This window comes from Poromitra crassiceps (genome assembly GCF_964638095.1).
Source record: "Poromitra crassiceps genome assembly, chromosome: 20".
In the NCBI taxonomy this organism is placed as follows: domain Eukaryota; kingdom Metazoa; phylum Chordata; class Actinopteri; order Beryciformes; family Melamphaidae; genus Poromitra; species Poromitra crassiceps.
This window is the reverse complement of record NC_139637.1, coordinates 15,951,349-15,971,016: the sequence shown is the minus strand read 5'-3', so window position 1 is coordinate 15,971,016 and position 19,668 is coordinate 15,951,349. Positions and strand designations below refer to the sequence as shown.

The 19,668-nt window shown below is 43.6% G+C and overlaps 1 protein-coding gene and 2 pseudogenes across 3 annotated transcripts in view; 1 reads left to right on the top strand and 2 right to left on the bottom strand.

Annotated features, from left to right (window-relative positions):
- Positions 1-19,668, bottom strand: part of LOC310794898 (E3 ubiquitin-protein ligase TRIM35-like) — a 571,381-nt pseudogene that overhangs the window by 506,272 nt on the left and 45,441 nt on the right. The window lies entirely within an intron of this gene.
- Positions 1,916-3,649, top strand: LOC310794451 (kelch-like protein 10 pseudogene; annotated as a pseudogene). The gene has a single exon. The product of its transcript is annotated as a kelch-like protein 10 pseudogene (transcript).
- LOC310794450 (solute carrier family 2, facilitated glucose transporter member 1-like) lies at positions 9,960-17,756 on the bottom strand (the record flags this gene model as incomplete). Its single annotated transcript, XM_083656447.1, has 9 exons — positions 9,960-10,166; positions 10,549-10,752; positions 11,473-11,574; positions 11,889-11,993; positions 12,510-12,697; positions 13,896-14,058; positions 14,989-15,229; positions 15,363-15,523; positions 17,679-17,756. 9 exons carry the CDS (start codon positions 17,754-17,756, stop codon positions 9,960-9,962), a joined length of 1,449 nt encoding a protein of 482 aa, XP_083512573.1.

Below are 19,668 nucleotides of genomic sequence, written 5' to 3'. Positions count from 1 at the left end.
TTTAACAGATCCAGTGGTTCTCAAAGTGGGGTTCAAGGACCCATTTTGAATAATAATTCCATCCATAAGTAATACAATGACAGAATATATTACTATTTTGGTCATGGTCTTCATACACTGTCATCTAAAAGCTAAAATCGGGGACAAAATCTTGGGGTCCGTTGTCTGATAGTTTAGTAGGGGTCTGTGAAAAAGGTTTGAGAACCACTGGTCTTGACAGGACAGTCACTGATGTCAAGACACATTCCATTTCTCTCATTGCACATTTACAAAATACTGTAATACAGTAATACAGTAGGCCTATATCATATGTCCCAAACCTACCACAGGTCTATGCAGAGCCAGACAGTAGGCCTATATCATATGTCCCAAACCTACCACAGGTCTATGCAGAGCCAGACAGTAGGCCTATATCATATGTCCCAAACCTACCACAGGTCTATGCAGAGCCAGACAGTAGAGAAATAGCCCCAGCCCAGCTTGGAAACCACCTGGTATCTCCTGTTGAAAGTGTCACCTATCTGGACAGGGTGATACCCGCCTGAGGAGGAAAAAGACACTGCTATTACTATCAAAAAATAGATGAGTAATAATGATCTCTAAAAATGATCTATTATTCTATCTTCAATGGGGTGGCAGGGTGGCTTAGCAATTCAATTCAATTCAATTCAATGTGCTTTATCAGCATGCATTCATTGGCAGAGTCTCGGATAAAGGTGTGATCCCAGTAAAAGCATTGTAAAATAATTGAATATATATATATATATATATATATATATATAGACACAACAAATGTTCAAACAACTATTATTCTAACATGTGGATAGCCTTGGCCAGGGCAAAGATAGGTCAATTCATCAAAACATCAATTTTGAATCCCTCAACCATGTACTGTGCAGCATTGTCGTCACAGATACCATGTACTGTGCAGCATTGTAGGCCAAACCATTGAAAAGATGATTTCCAAAATGTAAATATTTATTTTTCACGAAAAAAATTGGTTCACGGCGAACAGGAAAAGTGGGTGTGACCATTTTCTCGACAAGGAGTGGTGCAATACAAACGCTTGCAATCGATTCAGAGTCATGAAAAAACTCTAGTTTGACCCCTCACAAACTGCTTCTGGCAGAATTACACATTTAAATTTTTCCCTGGATAAGGTTCCTGGTACCCCAACTTTCAGCGGCTGTCAGCTTTTCAGCCTATCAGTGTCTGTCAGAAATCACTGATGACACAATTGGACATCACTGAGGACATAGTATATAACTGGTGATGTCACAATGTCTATGACATCATCAGTGTGACATCATCAGTGAGACATCATCACCACTGGCCCACTCGACGATTGCGGGACATGACATCATGAGTCACATCAGTCGATGATTCTGGGGCATGACATCATCAGTGGGTATGAGTCTGGGGCGTTTGCATGCTCAGTTGATGGATTGGGTTTGTTTACTATCATGACATCATCAGTCATCACAGGCCACAACTCGACGATGATGACAATGACATTGTCGCTCTGGCCATAAACACATGCACACATGCACGCATGTACATGTACACGCACGGACGCACATGCACGTATGCACACACGTGTGCCTCAGAAAGGAAGGATTTATAACATCACTGATGATGTCACAATGTCTATGACATCACTGATGATGTCATAAATCAGTGATGATGTCACCTAAACAGTGACATCATCAGTGATTTGTGACATCACTGATGACATCATATACATTCTGACATCATCAGTGATGTCATAAATCCTTCCCAGCAGAGGCTTTAAGTAGGACCGGCAAGCTGGTGCCAGCTCCAGGAGAAGGACAAAACTCACCCAGACTCCAAATATTTGAGTAAATCACAGCTACTGTTGAAGGTATAAGGTATTCATCCAGGTTAGTTGAACAAGATGAACAAACAAGACGAAGGGTCAGATGAGCTGCATCTGGAGGAGTCAGTGTGTGACGCGGTGATCAGAGTGGATGATGTGGAATTCAACACCGCCAAGGCCGTCCTCTGCGACTACAGCCAATACTTCCACGCTCTCTTCACCCATGGCTGGACGTCCCAGGACAACATCTACGACATGGCCGGCCCCGTGTCAGCAGACATGATGCATCTCCTCATAGAGTACGCCTACAACTGCTCTGTCCCGGTGACCGAGGACAACGTGGAGGAGCTGTTGATAGCAGCAGACTACCTCGGCATCATGGGGGTCGTCCACTCCTGCTGTGAGTTCCTGGAGGTGCGGCTCTGCCCGGAGAACTGCATCGGCATCTTAAAGTTTGTAGACTTCTACTACTGCCCGGACCTGAGGAGCAAGGCCTTTCTCTTCATCCTGGAGCAGTTTGAGCAGATCGCCACAGCCTCTGAAGAGTTCCTCAAACTCTCTCTGGAGCAGCTGATGGACATCCTGGCGCGGGACGATCTGAACGTGAGACAGGAGAGCACGGTGTTCGAGGCCGTCCGCCGCTGGATCGCCCACTCGCCCGAGGAGCGTGAAGGTCACATCTCCATGCTGCTGCCTAAGATCCGCCTGGGCTTGATGACCACCGACTACTTCATCAACCAGGTGAAGAACAACAGTCTGGTTAAGGACAACGCCGAGTGTGAGGTGATCATCCTCGATGCAGAGAGGGCCATGTATGATGTCATCACCAACAGACCCTCCAACCCTCTGACTCGCCCGCGCCTGCCTCATGCCGTCCTGTTGGCCATTGGAGGCTATAGCGACAGCGGGCTAACAAATAGCATTGAGGTATACGATCCCCGCGCCGATCTCTGGGTCAACGTACCAAACGTTGAACTTGAGTCTCCCCGGGCTTACCACGGTGCCGCTTTCCTAAATAACGTTGTCTACTGTGTTGGCGGCATCAACAGCATGTTGGACAGTCTCAGCAGCGTGCGGAAGTTCGACCTCTGTACCCGTACTTGGCACGATGTGGCACCCATGCATAATCGCCGGGGCTGGGTCAGCGTGGCAGTACTGAATGGCAGCATCTATGCCATGGGAGGCTACAGGGGAAACGTCCGTCTCAACAGTGCCGAGCGCTATGATCCTCAGACTGACAAGTGGACTCTGCTCCCACCCATGAATGAGTGGAGGAACGAGGCCAGCTCCACAGTACTCAACGGCAAGGTGTACATCTGTGGTGGTTACGATGGGACGAGGTACCTGGACACAGCTGAGTGCTACAACCCAGACACCAACCAGTGGATGAAGATCGCCCCCATGAGCAGCAGGCGCTGCTGCTTGGGCGTCATCGCCTACAGACAGCGCGTCTACGCAGTGGGCGGCTGGGATGGCCCCAACCACCTGCGCAGCGCCGAGGCCTACGAGCCGCTAACCAACACGTGGAGCGCCGTGCCCGACATGCTGAATCCACGCAGCAGCTTTGGCATTGAGGTGATGGACGACCAGCTGTTCGTGTGTGGAGGCTTCAACAAAAGAGACTTCTCCAATAAGGTGGAGCGCTACGACGAGAGCACCAACGAGTGGCACGAGGCCTGCAGTATGAGGACACCACGTGACGGGCTCAGCTGCTGTGTGGCACATGGACTGTCCAACATGGCCGAGTACGCCGCGCCTCGCCACGCCCTGCCCCCCGGGGAGCCTGCTGGCATGTCAGGAGGATCCATCTAGTTTAGTTTATATGTTTGACAATTCAATTTAAAAGGACAATTCATCTAGTTTACTTTAGTTTATGTTGTGTGCGTGTGCGTGCGTGCATGCCTGCGTGCGTGTGCGTGCGTGTGTGTGTGTGTGCGCGAGCGAGCGACCTAAAGTGAAAACCTTGAACCTGAGTCCATCTATCTATCTATCTATCTATCTATCTATCTATCTATCTAGATATCTATCTATCTATCTATCTATCTATCTATCTATCTATCTATCTATCTATCTATCTATCTATCTATCTATCTATCTATCTACCTACCTACCTACCTACCTACCTACCTACATACATACATACATACATACATACATACATACATACCTACCTACCTACCTACCTACTATATCATCTGTCTGTCTGTCTGTCTGTCTGTCTGTGTCTGTCTGCCTGCCTGCCTGCCTGCCTGCCTTTCTGTCTGTCTGTCTGTCTGTCTGGCTGGCTGGCTGTCTGTCTGTCTGTCTGTCTGTCTGTCTCTGTGTGTGTGTGTGTGTCTGTCTGTCTGTCTGTCTGTCTGTCTCTCTGTGTGTCTGTCTGTCTGTCTGTCTGTCTCTCTGTCTGTCTGTCTGTCTGTCTGTCTGTCTGTCTGTCTGTCTGTCTGTCTGTCTGTCTGTCTGTGTGTCTATAAAAGTTTATCAGGAGCTGAGAGGGAAGTTTGACCTGTTTGAGAAAAGGAGGAAGAAAAGCCTCTTTTTGAGTTGTCTTCACCAGGTGTTCACCACCCTGTACAGCCAGTTCCACTGCAGCATAGGAGGTCCCCTCTTATGGCCCATTTCCACCGCTGGTATCAAACGCGGCCCCGCCCAGCTCGTCTCGCTTTTTTGTCTCATTCCACCGATCAAAAACGGGGACAGCCCGGGTTGTATTGGGGTCGAGTCGTGCTACTTTTAGTACCTGCCACGTCGAGGTTCTATTCTGTGAACCCGGGTTCATACGGTGACGTGAAAACATTGTAGACGACTGATTGGCCAGGCAGAATCGTGTTTACTCTGTCTATCCTACTGACTGTCAATGCAGTGCTGCATACCAGTTGAGTGGTGCTTACCTTCTCTTCTGTTATGCTTTTCCATCAGTCTTATGTGTTGCTGCCTTCGCCTCTGGTGAAATAAAATCGTGACGGTGGTTTCAATTGTCCGAAAGTCCGCTGCTCAGAAAGCGCTTGTAGTTGAGTGCTGCGTCGGCTCCGCTAGGCCGCCCGCAGGCGGGGCTCTGGTGAAGCCGCGGTCTTGCCTGGTGAGAGGCCGCCGGGGTACAGGCTTCACTCTAGCGCAACCCCCGTCCCTCGCGCAGCGCATGTGAGTTTTGACTAACAACAGAGTGATATCCATTCTCCTGGCCGATTGTCACATTTGCCCATGTACACTGTAGGTCATTTAGAGGCGCCAGTATTTCATAAACAGTTTAAAAGTTCTGTGTATGGATTTAATTGTAACGTTATGTTATAGCCTACTTCGGAATATGGGCGGAGGGCAGATATGCGGTCGCTATGACGACCAGGTGTGGGCGGGGGGTGGGTGATCGGCGGTCGAAGCAGAACATCCATCGGGTTGAAACAAGTAGAGCCGAGTGGTGACGGGCTGTGCAGGGCTGTAAAATGTGGTGGAAATGAGCCATAAGATGCAATGTTTTGTTTGTTTGTTTGTTTGTTTTTTTAGTGTGACCTAATCTAATGCCTTGTATGTCCCTCCAGGTGATCAGGCAGAAATACGCGAGCAGCGAGATGAGTGAAATCAGCCTCCTTCATGAGCTCAATCCTTAAGTCTGCTTCTCTGCTTCTCTGAAATATTACTGCAATGCAGTGTTGGGCAAGTTACTGAAAATGGGTAATTAGTTACAGTTACTAGGTACTTTTCTCAAAAAGTAATTTAATTACTTTAAAGTGACTAGTTACTTCGAGTAATTAGTTACTAGGGAGAGTAACTTCTGCGTTACTTTTAAGAGTCTGCTTTGATTGTCTTATTAATGTACACATTCTTTTAGTGTTGCTGTGGCACAGTGTGCGACAAGACATACTCTCGAATTGTATCTATCATTGTTCCTGCATGGGATACTTGAACATTTGCTTATTGGGGAGGCTTATAGCCTACTCAAGGTAATTCGCCTCTGGGGCTTATAGCCTACTCAAGCCTCTGGGGCTCGGGCTGCAGCTGCAGCGTGTGGAACATTTTTTCCAGGCAGGGAGGTTTCTTCTCTCTCTGGACTAGGTCTAAGGATCAGAAAGCGGATAATCCTATGAAGTTGTCCATTATTTTCATGTCCTAAAGTAACTAGTAACTAGCCCAGTTACTATTTCAGTAACAGTTAGATTACTAGGTACTGCAAAAAGTAGTTAAGTCCCAACAGTGCTCCAATGTAAATAGTTTTGTAATGTTTCACAAGTTCAACATATTATTATTCCAGTTTTGTAATGTGTCACTATTCCCTGTTTGTAAGTTTGTAAATATCTATTGTAAAATTTATTCAAGTTCAAGTTCAAAGTTTAACAAGTTCAACATATTATTCCAATGTAAATAGTTTTGTAATGTGTTTGTAATTGTATTGTATAAGTCACTATTCCCTGTTTGTAAGTTTGTAAATATCTATTGTAAAATCTATTGTAAAATTTATAAATAACTTGTTGAATTCACTAATTTGATTGACTTTGTTTGGACTTTTTTAAGGCCATTTTAACATTTAATTCCTAAAAACATGGTGAAAATGGTTTGTTTTTTGAATGACTGTTGACAGTATTTTCTGTTAGATAGATAAAAGGAGATTCCCTCTGTAAAAACCCTTGGCTTTAATATGTCAACAAAATGAAATAAGAATTTTGAACCTGGCTTTATCCAATGTTCAGATTTCTGTTCTGGCAATGTATGCAAATTAGCACATATTTAAGTAGATGTTTCATTTGCATATTTAAACAGGCTTTCAGAAAACTTTTATTGAAAAAGTATTGTCTTAATGTAAGTAATCAACTGGGGATATGTCATGCTGATATCGTTTTTTTCTTTTTACCCTATTCACCTACCATGTCATACCATGTAATGTCTCACCTTCATTTTGGGGTGTTATGGCCATTTCGGAACTTTCCAATGTCCATTAGACTCCCCATAATACACAGGTAGGTTGGAGTGATCTAACACCCAATAACAAACTGATTTTCCAGACAATGACTGCAGTTTAGTCAGTATTAGAGATATACATATCAATTTGTTTCCAATACAAGTTTCCAATGCTGCTCTGGTCTGAGGTCTGTCTGGTCTGGTGAGAACTCTGTGAGCTCTCCCTCACCTGTGCCCAATGACTTCGCCACCAAGTGTCTAAAAATAATATTGCAAGATAATCTAAACAAAATAATGTGACGTGCCAACAACAAACATAAATGGCTCCTACAGTAAGGTTACCCCCAAAGTGCACATTTAAAGAATCAAATTGTATATTATCAGCTTGATATTATGTCTTCTATATCACTCTGAGCCCAATGAGTACACCAGGCCCAGGCTCACCCAAACAGCCTAACAACCCCAACTATGGCTCCTGCAAGACAGGGCCAGGAGTCGTCACAAACGCTCAAATGTTATCAGATGGGGGACCCTGGGATAAAGGCTTATCCAATGGGGGTCTGTGGTCTAATTTGTGTCAGTTTAGGGGTCCTTGACGTGAAACGGTTTGAGAACCACTGCTCTATATTGTTACACAGACTGCTAGAGAAGCAGTGTCAGTTATAAACTTGTTATATACTTAAAGTGCAAAACGTAATTTTCCTCAGCCAAGGTCCATGCTGCCTGGGTCTTCTCTGCTTACATGCAGTAGGAAGTAGCCTACATGCTAACTACAGGAACAAGACCAGCAATGACACGATTTTGTGTGTGGATTCTTTTATTTATTATGCGATCAATACAACTCATCTTTCATGACAACAAAACATATTGGCACTTTTATTTGACAAAGTTATTACACGTCCCTCTTAAAGCATAGATTCATATTTTTGCCCTTTGTCTGCAGTAAACGACCCTTCTTTAACACACCATGCTCACTCAGGAAAGCATTGGCTCAGTATTTAGTAACTGTAAGTAAGTAGGCTACATGCACAGACCTTTACTGTTCAATGCATGAGCTGTCTCTGCAAAACAGGCCTGTAAACACTATAGATAATCTTCTGAAAAATATGATATAATACATCTATAATATATCTTATGATTGTTACCCGTACAGTGTTTGTTTAGTAGGAAAAGAGAAGGAACTACAAAAGTACATTCTTCAAACAAAACCAAATCAGTGCACGGATTTTAGTGTGCAGGGTCAAATTCCATCCTTAACTCAAAGAATAGATGATATCAATAATAATAATAATAATAATAGATTGGATTTATATAGCGCTTTTCTAAACACTCAAAGATGCTTAATAAACACACCCCATAATAATCTCCTTTAGGTACAGAAATATCAGTCAATTATATTAATAATTGATAAACAGATGATAGACAGATTAAACCCTTTTCTGAAAATCTTACACTCCAGTGCCATTCAATATTGCACATGATTACCTGCTTTAAAATAATAAATTATTCACAGGGATACTCATACCCAGGAATGTCTTTAATTTTGTCACCCGCATATATATATATATATATATATATATATATATATATATATATATATATATATATATATATGCGGGAAACATGAGATGCATTTGTCTGAGGTGCAGACAAAGGGCAAATATATATATATATATATATATATATATATATGGTATATATATATATAATAAAGATGAATGACCACAGGAATCACACTGTTTGGATTCCATCAATAGAGCCATGGTGAAGTGTTTCAGAACCAGTATCTGAAAAACTGACCTGAATTTAAAGAGTGACGATCATCAATACCAGCTGAACAAATACACTCGTGTTTCTCAGTAAAGTGAATAAATTATGACGAGGCCATTCAGGTCTTAATGACTAATGTGTCATTGGAATTTCTCACAACAGAAAGAATAATGACAACCTAAGACAAGTATTACAAATGTGTGTCCTGTCATTAAGTGGACTACCTTATGAAACAATTAACTTAATAAATTGGTCACTACAAAATGATATATCACCTTGATAGATGGTGATAATACATTTAAAATGTCCTAAATGTATTCATACATTTATGAATAGATTCATGTTGATAGTTCATATTATTGTTTCTTATTAGATTAATGTAAGATGGCATTTGTACAGCCAAGACAGGTACGGTAATAAAACATTTCATAAAGCAACAGAAAATACACTTAAAATAAATTATGTTTCTTAATAATTTAAAAGAACTGACACTGGAAATGTATACATAAGCAAAATACTTTTTAGACTCTTACATAAACGTATTACAGCTGATTGATATAATTTATTTGAGGCAGATCTGAGGTAGCCTAGCTAAATTTCAAAGTGAACACACGGGCTAATTTTTGGTGAACCAAATCGTGATGAATGGCTCTCTATAAACAGCCTTGTGTCTACCTGAGACCAGGTGTGGCTCGAACAAAAACCTGGTGGACACTGGCCCTCGAGGACTGGAACGGACGATCACGGCAAAAGGCTTCAATGTTTCCAAAGGCCTATGATTGGTGTGGAAATAAGACTTCTTGGACTTCAAACTCCGCCCATAGGAAACAGTGACATCGTCAGTGCATACAATACACCTATTTTTACAATCCGTCAAAAAGATTTAAATGTAAAATGCCACTGTATCCATATGAAAGAGCAAGGACACATTGCTGTACGCGTTAAAGCCCCAATATGTAACTTGATGCTGAGCAGCAGCAACAGCGGCCTCTGCTACCACAAGTGGTAATTACAGATGCTAATAATTGCTACACTTCCACGTTTCTACATTCAGATATCAGCCTTATTTGACTGTTTCTGCTTGTACTCTCTACCTTGTTCCCCTTTCTGCAGTTTTTAAACTGATTCGCTGCAAAGAAAATAGCTCCAAATATCCCCAAATGTTGCTTCAATAAAACAAGTCACGCTAAAATCACGATTTCACTTCCTATACGTTCTTCACAATAAAGCCTCCCGTTAGTTTGCTAGCGGAAAGCTTTTATTGTGATGGAGCCGCAGCAGGAAATGGATTTACATCCCGCCAACTTTCATGCTCTGGGATGGAGCCTCAAAGCTACATGGTGCAGTAACAGGCGTTCAGGGCGCAGAGTGGGAATGATAGAGGCGCCCTTGTCCCCTTTTAGAAGTCACTGTAGCATCAACATGATTTAAAAGCTGGTTAAAACAAAAGTGACAGAGTGGAGCTTTAAAGTGAGGAGTCGGCTCTTGTGAGGGTGTTGAACTCCTCAGGAGCAGAGTACTTGTCAAAGGACTGGCCGGCCGCCTGACGGAAGCCCGCTGAGATGTCGTCGAAGGTGCGGCCCCTGGTCTCTGGCACCTTGAAGTAGGTGAAGACGAAGAAGCCCAGCAGCAGGACGGTGAACAAGATGAACACGTACGGGCCGCACAGTTTCTACAGGCAAGATCACAGGCAAAGGACAACCACTGTTACACTTTTGGGTAGGGCCGGGCAATATATCAATATGATATCAATATTGTGATATGAGACTCGATATTGTCTTAGATTTGGGATATTATCATATATGGTGATATGGCATAAATGTTGTCTTTTCCTCATTTTAAAAGCTGCATTACAGTAAAGTGATGTATCTTTCTGAAGTTACCATTGTTCTAGCTGTTCTATTATTCGCAGTTACGACTTAGTCATTATATCAGTGATTATATCCACAAAACAAGTTAGAGTACATGAGAATTAGAGTTGCAGTCCACCTGGTTATGATCAAATATATAAAAAATATACATATATTTGAGACTTGACCCTTGCGCCTCCTTACCTCAACGTACGGGAAGCCCATGCCCACTGCGAAGTTGGCAGACCAGTTGGAGAAGCCAGCGACTGCGATGGCTGCCGGCCGCGGGCCCTGGCTGAAGAGCTCGGCTACGATGAACCAGGGGATGGGGCCGGGGCCGATTTCAAAGAAGGCTACGAAGCAGAAGATGGCTACGATGCTGACGTAGGACATCCAACTGAACTGGTCCTGAGGAGGGCAGAAACAACAGGGACGCCACTTGATATGAAGGGCTTGATTCAAATCAAAGTAGTTTGTATTTATCCATTTATTGTGATAAATACTCAATGCTCAAAAAGGATATCGATAATTACATCCTTTAAAGCAGGGGTGTCCAAACTTTTTTTGAATGGGGGACAGATGATATAATGTGAAAATGCCAGGGGGCCAGGTGCTCACATACAAATGTACTCTTTAAAGATTTTGTTTACCATCTGAAAACATTAGTTCTGCATGTGCTGTTCCTACTTGGTGCTTGTACAAACTGTATGATAGTGCTGTCATCGTTGGGTGAAGGGAAAAAATGCAAATTGAACTTGCTTGATTAACCAATACTGTGTGGAGGGCCACATATAGTATATTTTGAGAGACAAGCCGAGGGCCACTTAAAATCAGTCCGCGGGCCGCAATTGGCCCCCGGGCCGGAATTTGGACACGCCTGATCTAAAGTGTTTGTAATTTGGAAAGTAAATATCTTAAGATAGCTTCATCCTTTACTACTTTCCTACCGGTAATCATTTTCACAATTATACTATATATTAAATCATATAATATCTAATAGCCCTCTAAGGGGAAATTCATGCTATACCATCTATTAGAGATTCACACGACACCAGCACAGTGTGACTTAATTTGATGCATATTTTGGCACATAATGCTGTCGTCTTACCCCCACTGTCACACACTTACCAACAATGCCAAGGCAACAGTCATGAGGACTGCTGACCCAGCCATTCCTAATAGACCAATGAGCTGGAGGGACCTCCTGCCTGCACGCTCCACCACAAACAACTGGACACACAGAGAGAGGGAGAAATTAGCATTTTAACATATTTTATACCTCAAATGTCAACATCTTCTTTCTTTTGGCATGTTTTTAGCTGGGGAGTTCCTATCTGGAGAACATGCAAACTCCACACAGAAAGGCCCTTTTGACGAGCCCACCTGGGCAGTAGGCACTGAGGACATGGGGATGGGGACACACCCTCAGCGCCTAAAGCATCCCAGGCGGGAATCGAACCCAGGACCTTCTTGCTGTGAGGTGACAGCACTACCACTGCGCCAATGTGCCCCTTAAATGTCAACATCTTCCTCCTGGGACTTACAGAAACCACAGTGAAGGCGGTGTTGACCACGCCGACCCCGATGGTGGCATAGACAGGCTGAGACACTCCTGCTCGCTCAAAGATCCCAGTGGAGTAGTAGATCACCTACAGCCGACCACAGAGACAAATAGTTTCAGAACAAAACTGAAAGACTCAAACAGTGTACATTGTCTGGCTCTCATTCATCTGGCATTGAAGTCAGATGTAACAGTTTCCAACCCTAGAGAGGCCATTTACACCTGGCATTAACATGCGTTTTTTGTCATCTGATTGCAATCTGATCACCCAAAATGGGTGTCCTCTCAATCCGCATACAGTTGCTGTATCCAGATTGAGAGGACACATTGCATTTACACTTGTGTTCAATGTGTACACACAATGCGTCCCTGACCACCTCCGGAGGTGGTTTGGCCGATCAGATTGCAATCCGCCTTCAATGTGTCTTGGGGGGCGTTTACACCTGTACTTTCAAGTGGTCAAGCACAATCTGATTGCAATCTGATGACAGAAAACGCATGTTAATGCCAGCTGTAAACTATTTTTGATTCAAAATGGCGAATTTCGCCGAAAGGTGACAAGTCTGCACCCCTGAAATGGTCTCTCTTTGTCCGTTTGACTTACAGCGTTGATTCCAGACAGCTGCTGCGAGAGCTGCAGCATGATAGCGACGAAGATGGGCTGGCGGTAGAGGGGGGAGCGGAACAACTCGGGGATGGTCACCTTCTTCTCCCTCATCATCTGCTGGCTCTCCTCCTTCATCTCCTGTATGGCTGCACTCACCTGCTCGCTGCCGCGCAGCTTCGTTAAGACTGGGAGCGAAAAACAAAAGGCAAAAAACAAACACAGGATTTCAACTTGGTCATAATCATAATAACACAAGAACCAGCTGCTCAGGTATGACAGCAAAGGGCGAATTTCTTAACACAGGTGCAAAACAGTTCTTGGTTGGTTGGTTGGTTGGTTGTCCTTCTGTTTGTGGGCTCACAACTCCAATGAATCACCTGTCCAATGTTCATGTGGTGTGTCCAAGTTGGTGGTCCTGTACCACCTGGACTGGGTAGTATTTTCCTTCAATGACCTGCCCATGGATGAGGCTGAAGACCTAGCCTTGGTGCTGCATGCATTTTATCTGAACTCTTCTGGCCCTGTGACACTAAGGCCATGTTCACATTACAGGCAAATCCGATTTGCTGATAAAGTCATTAATCATCATTATCTTGATTGGTTTCCCAAATCTGATTTGGGAGTGTGTCCGCACTGCCACAAATTCGATTTTCAAGTCGGATCTGTGTGTCCAGACCTAAACAGCCTATCTGCATGGTTTGCTATGGTAACAACGTGGGCATCAGTAAATACTGTACGTACGTTGGTGACGTGGTTTTCCTGCGCAGAAGCATTTGATGACGAGTTGCGAGTGACGTTTAAATCAGATTTGGTGGATCTGCGGCGCGTCCGCACTGAAGACACATCAGTCAAAAGCACATTTGAAGCGGATTGGAAACTACGTCCATATGTGGTTTGGGACAAGTGACACAAATCAGACTTGGAGCATCCAGACTCATAAAACCAATCTGTATAAAGTCATTAATAGGTCACTAAAGTTCACAAATCAGATTTGGCCTCCTAGTCTGAACATGGCCTAATAAACCAGGCAGCTTCTCTCTCTCTCCTCTCAGTCCAGTATCAAATAACTTCAATGACTATGATGTCCCAGGTATAAAGGTCTAACCTAGTACATAGAATTGTAAAACTGTGAAACTGTGATTTTCCCTCAGACTATAGACCCTTTTCACGGGGGCCATTTTGTGTCGAAAAGGCAGAATAAACACAGGTGCAACAAAAAGACTAATGAGGGTTTCCAAATTCCAATCATGGAAGTTTGAAACCCTCATAATGTTGCACAGAGTCAAGTGGTGGTGCATCTCACCGCTCCGGGCCTGCTCTTACCGCTCCGGGCCTGCTCTTACCGCTCCGGGCCTGCTCTTACCGCTCCGGGCCTGCTCTTACCGCTCCGGGCCTGCTCTTCCTCGTTGCAGCTGATGAGGAGGTATCGGGGGCTTTCGGGGCAGAAGGGCAGCAGCACACACTGCAGGACGGACGGGACGAAGGTCAAACCCAACAGGAGAGGCCACAGGGAGGCATTCCCCATGATGGACTCCATCCCAAAGATCTGCACAAAAGACACAGGCACTACATAGTACATACACAAAAGACACATGCACTACATAGTACATACACAAAAGACACATGCACTACATAGTACATACACAAAAGACACATGCACTACATAGTACATACACAAAAGACACATGCACTACATAGTACATACACAAAAGACACATGCACTACATAGTACATACACAAAAGACACATGCACTACATAGTACATACACAAAAGACACATGCACTACATAGTACATACACAAAAGACACATGCACTACATAGTACATACACAAAAGACACATGCACTACATAGTACATACACAAAAGACACATGCACTACATAGTACATACACATACACAGTACTTCCAGAAGACACAGCGGTACAGCGGCCCACATTTGTTGCAGCTCTGCCTCCTTCTGTTATATAATAGTCACTGGTATCCCAAAGCCTAAACCAATACATTCTTTACATACTAATTCAAACAAATGATGCTCGAATGAAGTTATACGTAATAGGTATCTCACACGCTCGATTTCCTAGGCTCGCCCGCTGCACGGCCTCGCCCGCCCTGCAGCTCGCCGAGCTCAGAGCCGTGGCCTTAGCTGGCCCTGCAGCTGACATCATCAGTGATGTCACAATGCTGGCCGATGATGTCTCATCAGTGATGTCACAATGCACAATTGCTCAAGTGACATCACCAGTGGTTTGTGACCTCACCGATGACATCATCAGTGGGACGAAAATTGAACCAGAGAGAGAACAGAGATTGCCCACATGCTCCCTTTTGCCAGAGTAGGATTTTGATGTCTATCATTCTCAAATTAAGTCTCATCAGCTGTTTACTTTCATTCAGATGTTTTTCGGCAAAAAGTCAATGATGCAAATACCATGTTGGCGCAACAGGACATACTTAATAGGGTTTGAAGGGGCTTACCTGTGCCATGAGTATGCCAATGACAACGCCAAGCTGATGCAAAGTGCCGAGTGCTCCGCGGAGAGAGGTGGGCGACACTTCCCCGACATACATGGGCACAAAGCCTGTGGAGAGGCCGGAGTACAGGCCCACGATGAAACGTCCAACCACGAGCATCTCCCAGGACCCGGCCATCTTGGAGAAGCCCATGAACGCAGCCGCGATGAAGGCTAGCACATTGGCCATGAGCATGGAGTTCCTCCTTTCAAAGAATAGCATGCATGCCACAGTTTTAGCACCTGTCCATTTTGGTATGATGAATAATGCCGTCAGTCAAATTAACTTTTTTTTTTAATATAATTTTTTATAACTGTCGGTCAAATGAACTTGCCTACCTGCCAAAGCGGTTGACAAAGAGGCCGACGGAGAAGGAGCCGAACATTCCTCCCGCGGAGAAGATGGCCACGGAGATGGACCACAGAGTAGTCAGAGAGTTCTGAGAGATGGACTCTGAATACCTGCTGGTCCACGTCTCGTTGTAGAAGTCCTCAATGATCTGAATCACAAGACAACACGACATTGAGGCTCACTGTGCATCACAGTTAAAAATAACAGATCAACGTTAAACCATTTTCAATCTAAAAGAGTCGAAGAACTTGGCTAAATTTCATCCTTGAGAGTCTCATTGAATGACTATTTACACATGGCAGGGGGGGTAAATGGTATAATAGCATAATCAGGGGTGTAGTGGTAAATACAGAGGTGGGTAAACTATCCAAGGTGAGTAGTTTACTCACCTCGCTTCCCCTCATTGATTGATACAGTTGATCTGAAAATAGGTGAGTAAACTGTCTGCCAAATTTCAAAGAGGTTTACCCTCCACTACGCCCCTGATCGTAGATCTAATGTAGCCCATTAAACCAGAGGTTCTCAAATGTTTTTCAGCCAAGGACCCCTTACAAGATAGAAAATATATCGGGGACCCCCTCATTCTGATTTGTGATTTTGGGCTAAGCTTAATTGTTTCCACGGTAACGTGCTTGACTTTTAAATTGATAGGTTTGTTAGATTAGAATATAATCCACGAACCATTGTAGATTTAAAGCATAAAATATTTTCATTGAAATATGAAGCTTTTGAAAAAAAAAATCTATATATATTTATTTTCCTGAAAACTTTTCGCGGACACCCTTGCAAAGTGCCAGGGACCCCTGGGGGTCCCCGGACCCCCATTTGAGAACCACTGCATTTAACAAGTGTGGGTCTATGGGAAACTGCATGTGGCTTCAATCACATCTACAAACTGCCTTTCAAACAGCCCTGTCCCCTCCAGTTTATTGCGGTCAGTAGTCCCTATGAAGTCCATGGTGCTGGCACGATAGAAAAACCACACATGATCTTAGCAAAAAGTTTGAATAGTCATTTCCGTGTTGAGCTTTCCTTGAACCTCATTGTAATGCCTACATGGTTCTCAAACAAAGCTTGTCCCATACTCTGAAAAACCTAGTACTATTGATCGGTAAAACAGAGGATAATTTAGGACTATTCTAACCACATCCTATAGTCAGTGGACATTGTGCATTGGCTTATTCTTGACGACTGACGTTCAACTGCCAAGCCCAGCAGGTGACCAGTACCGTAAGTCAGGTGACCAGTACCGTGAGTCAGGTGTGTGTAAGAACGTCACCGCGCATTAGCTGGCAGCAGTTACATCATTCTTTTCCCTTAATCCCATGAACTTGACAATGAGCACGTCTTCCAGTGGAAAGCCAATTAGGAACATACAACTCAAGTTGAAAGGACAGCAAACACCACGACTGTGTTTGTAATAAATGATTTATAAGTGATGGTAATGATCAGAATAATGGACAGATGCTTGAAGGAATGGAGACCAGCCAACCTTTGCTGATCCCTGGACAGGCTGAGGTCATCTGTATGCGCATATCTCTATTTATAGGCCCCAACCTAGTCAGGTGTACTAAGAAGTACACACACGCAAGCACGTACACACAAAACACAGTTCAGTGCGAAAGAAAAGAGCCAGTAGCTTAGGGAAAGAGTCGCTTTTAATCCCAACAAAAATGGATGGATTTTATTGTATTTCCCCCCCAACGATACACACTCATGTGTTTTACACGTCAACAGCAGCCATATTTTCCCATCCAATTTTTAAACAAATGTTTGTGAGATGTGTTTCCATCAACTGAAGGAGGGTGGGAGATCCACCGGAAACACGCAAAGGCTTGAAATAACTGACTATTATATCAACCCAGCAAGATACATTGGGATACTGGTTTTCTAGCAATTCACTGCCAGGTGTGTGTGTACCTATTGCCACATTTAGGTTCTAGGCCTACCGCTTTTTTTAAATTAACCAATCACAGAAAACGATGTACTGTATAGTTTTTGTTTGGCACTCATAATGATACAATTTGTAAAATGGTTCTTATATGTTATATGTTATCCTTTCTTGTCCCCATGGGGAAATTCATCCTCTGCATTTGACCCATCCTCTACTAGGAACCTTCCTAGAACTAGGAGCAGTGGGCAGCCGCAGTGCAGCGCCCGGGGACCAACTCCAGTTCTTTTGCCAGTGCCTTGCTCAGGGGCACTGCCAGGAGTATGAACCCTAACATACATGTCTTCCCTGGGTTCCTTTTATGCTGAATGTACTGTATGTAATATGTACTGTATGTATGGTAGATACTCACATTCTGTGGAGCATTGATGACACCAGTGTTGTAGCCAAACTGTAGTGAGCCAATCACAGCTGTCCCCACCGCCATCATCAGTGGGAGTGTCACCTGATGTTTTAAAGTAAAAGTTAGGGTGTGTTTGATCTTACTATCATGGTGCACCGCTTGCACGCGGCGAGCAAACAACATTGCAGTCTAGCCTACACAGTTTGTACTTTAAGTTGAGACAAGATCAAGGACCACAATGGAAACAAGTCTGAGACTTTATTGTGCTTATCCTTGTCAATTTTTAAAGCTATGATGTATTTTGTATTGCTTTTTCTATTGCAGAATAAAATAAAATAAAATCAAGATATTGGACCCTTAATAACATTACAGGATAGTCCTTTGCCTATTTACTTTTGGGAGAAATTTAGTCTACTGCAGGTTAGGAGCGTCAGGTTAGGTTAGGATAGGTGACCTTAGTATTATATTCGGCTACTTGAGGGTGTAAACTACTTTGCTATAGCCCATCTTCTTCTAAACTATTATTTCCCCTGAGGGTAGGCTATAGGCCATACATGGGCGGATGCGGCCCGCGGGCGCCACCTGTGTGGCCCGCCATGGAATTGCAAAAAAAAAAAAAAAAAATTTTTTTTTTTTTTTTTACACACAGTGCACCTGAGCGCAACATGCAAGATACCCGCTGAATAAATGTCCAAATGTTCATGTCATTCTGGCCAATACTCCACTTCTGTTATAGCATTTCAGTCTGGAATATGGAATATCTTTCAATAATCTTTATGACTAAAAGGCTACATTGAATTAGAAATTTAAATAATTAACTCATTGGTTTTGGATTTATTTAGCTTCAAGACTGCATTTTTGTTCGTGTGACCCTCAACACAGGCTTTGATTATCCCGGGCCACTTACTGATACTTATGCTTAAATTAACCCACTCATATTCTGATTTATTTGAAGAAAAACATTTTGGCTAGTGGAAATTCTAATTGGCTGGTAACTTTAAAATCTAGCAGCCATATTGGCAGTTGGTCAAAAAACTTAATTTCAAGCCCTGAGAGCAGGTGGTGACATAGGAGTGAGTGAGAAAAGGATGAAATATTGGTGGTTAAGACTGAATAATGACATCACAACTGTTAATTTAAAATGAGTTATTCCTCTAAACGTGGCTTCAAATGCACCAAATCTTTCACGCTGGCCCCGTTCGGCCCTCAGCAAAACCTGGTAGCGAATACATTTTTTGTGGCCCTCTCTATCATCAAAGTTACCCATCCATGGGTTACGGCATGACAATATTTGTTCGGCCCCCGGCAACAATCTGGGTTTCTCATGTGGCCCCCCATGAAAAATAATTGCCCACCCCTGCTATAGGCTAATCCAGAGGTTTTCAAAGTGGGAGGCGGGCCTCCCCAGGGGGGCTCCAAGCAGTTTCAGGGGAGGCTCAGAGAATGCATTAGTTCTCAAAAGATCACACGGAATAGCCTAAATGCGTGTGATTTGGTTTAAAGAGATAGTTCAGAGATATAGCCTACATGTGGTAGCCTACTAGTTTGGGGTAATTTCCCCCCACTTTCCCAGAGTCAGAAACAAATAAATGTGTTCAGACCTTTTTCATGCATTTGGTGTAGTCTGAAGTAGGCTAGGCTATATGTCAGCAATATCAGGCTATCAATTGAGTGTCTATGGGATCAAATAACAATCATCATCCAGCATATGGGGGGGGGGGGGGTAGGCTACACAGTCTGACTTTGAAACCGCTTAATTAACTAATTCACTAGTAGTCTATTGTATTACCCAAGGGTGTGTGTGTGTATCAGTGTATGGCTATAACACCTGGCCTTCGTATTATCACCTTAATTGAAACATGAGGACACATCACATGTCATCTTCGTCAACAGGCAAGCCTCTTATTAATGTGATTATAGAGAACTTACCTTGTCCTCGGACTCCATGCTTACGACTGAGGTCACTCGTCTCTGGAAAAACTAAAGAACGCCCCGTAAT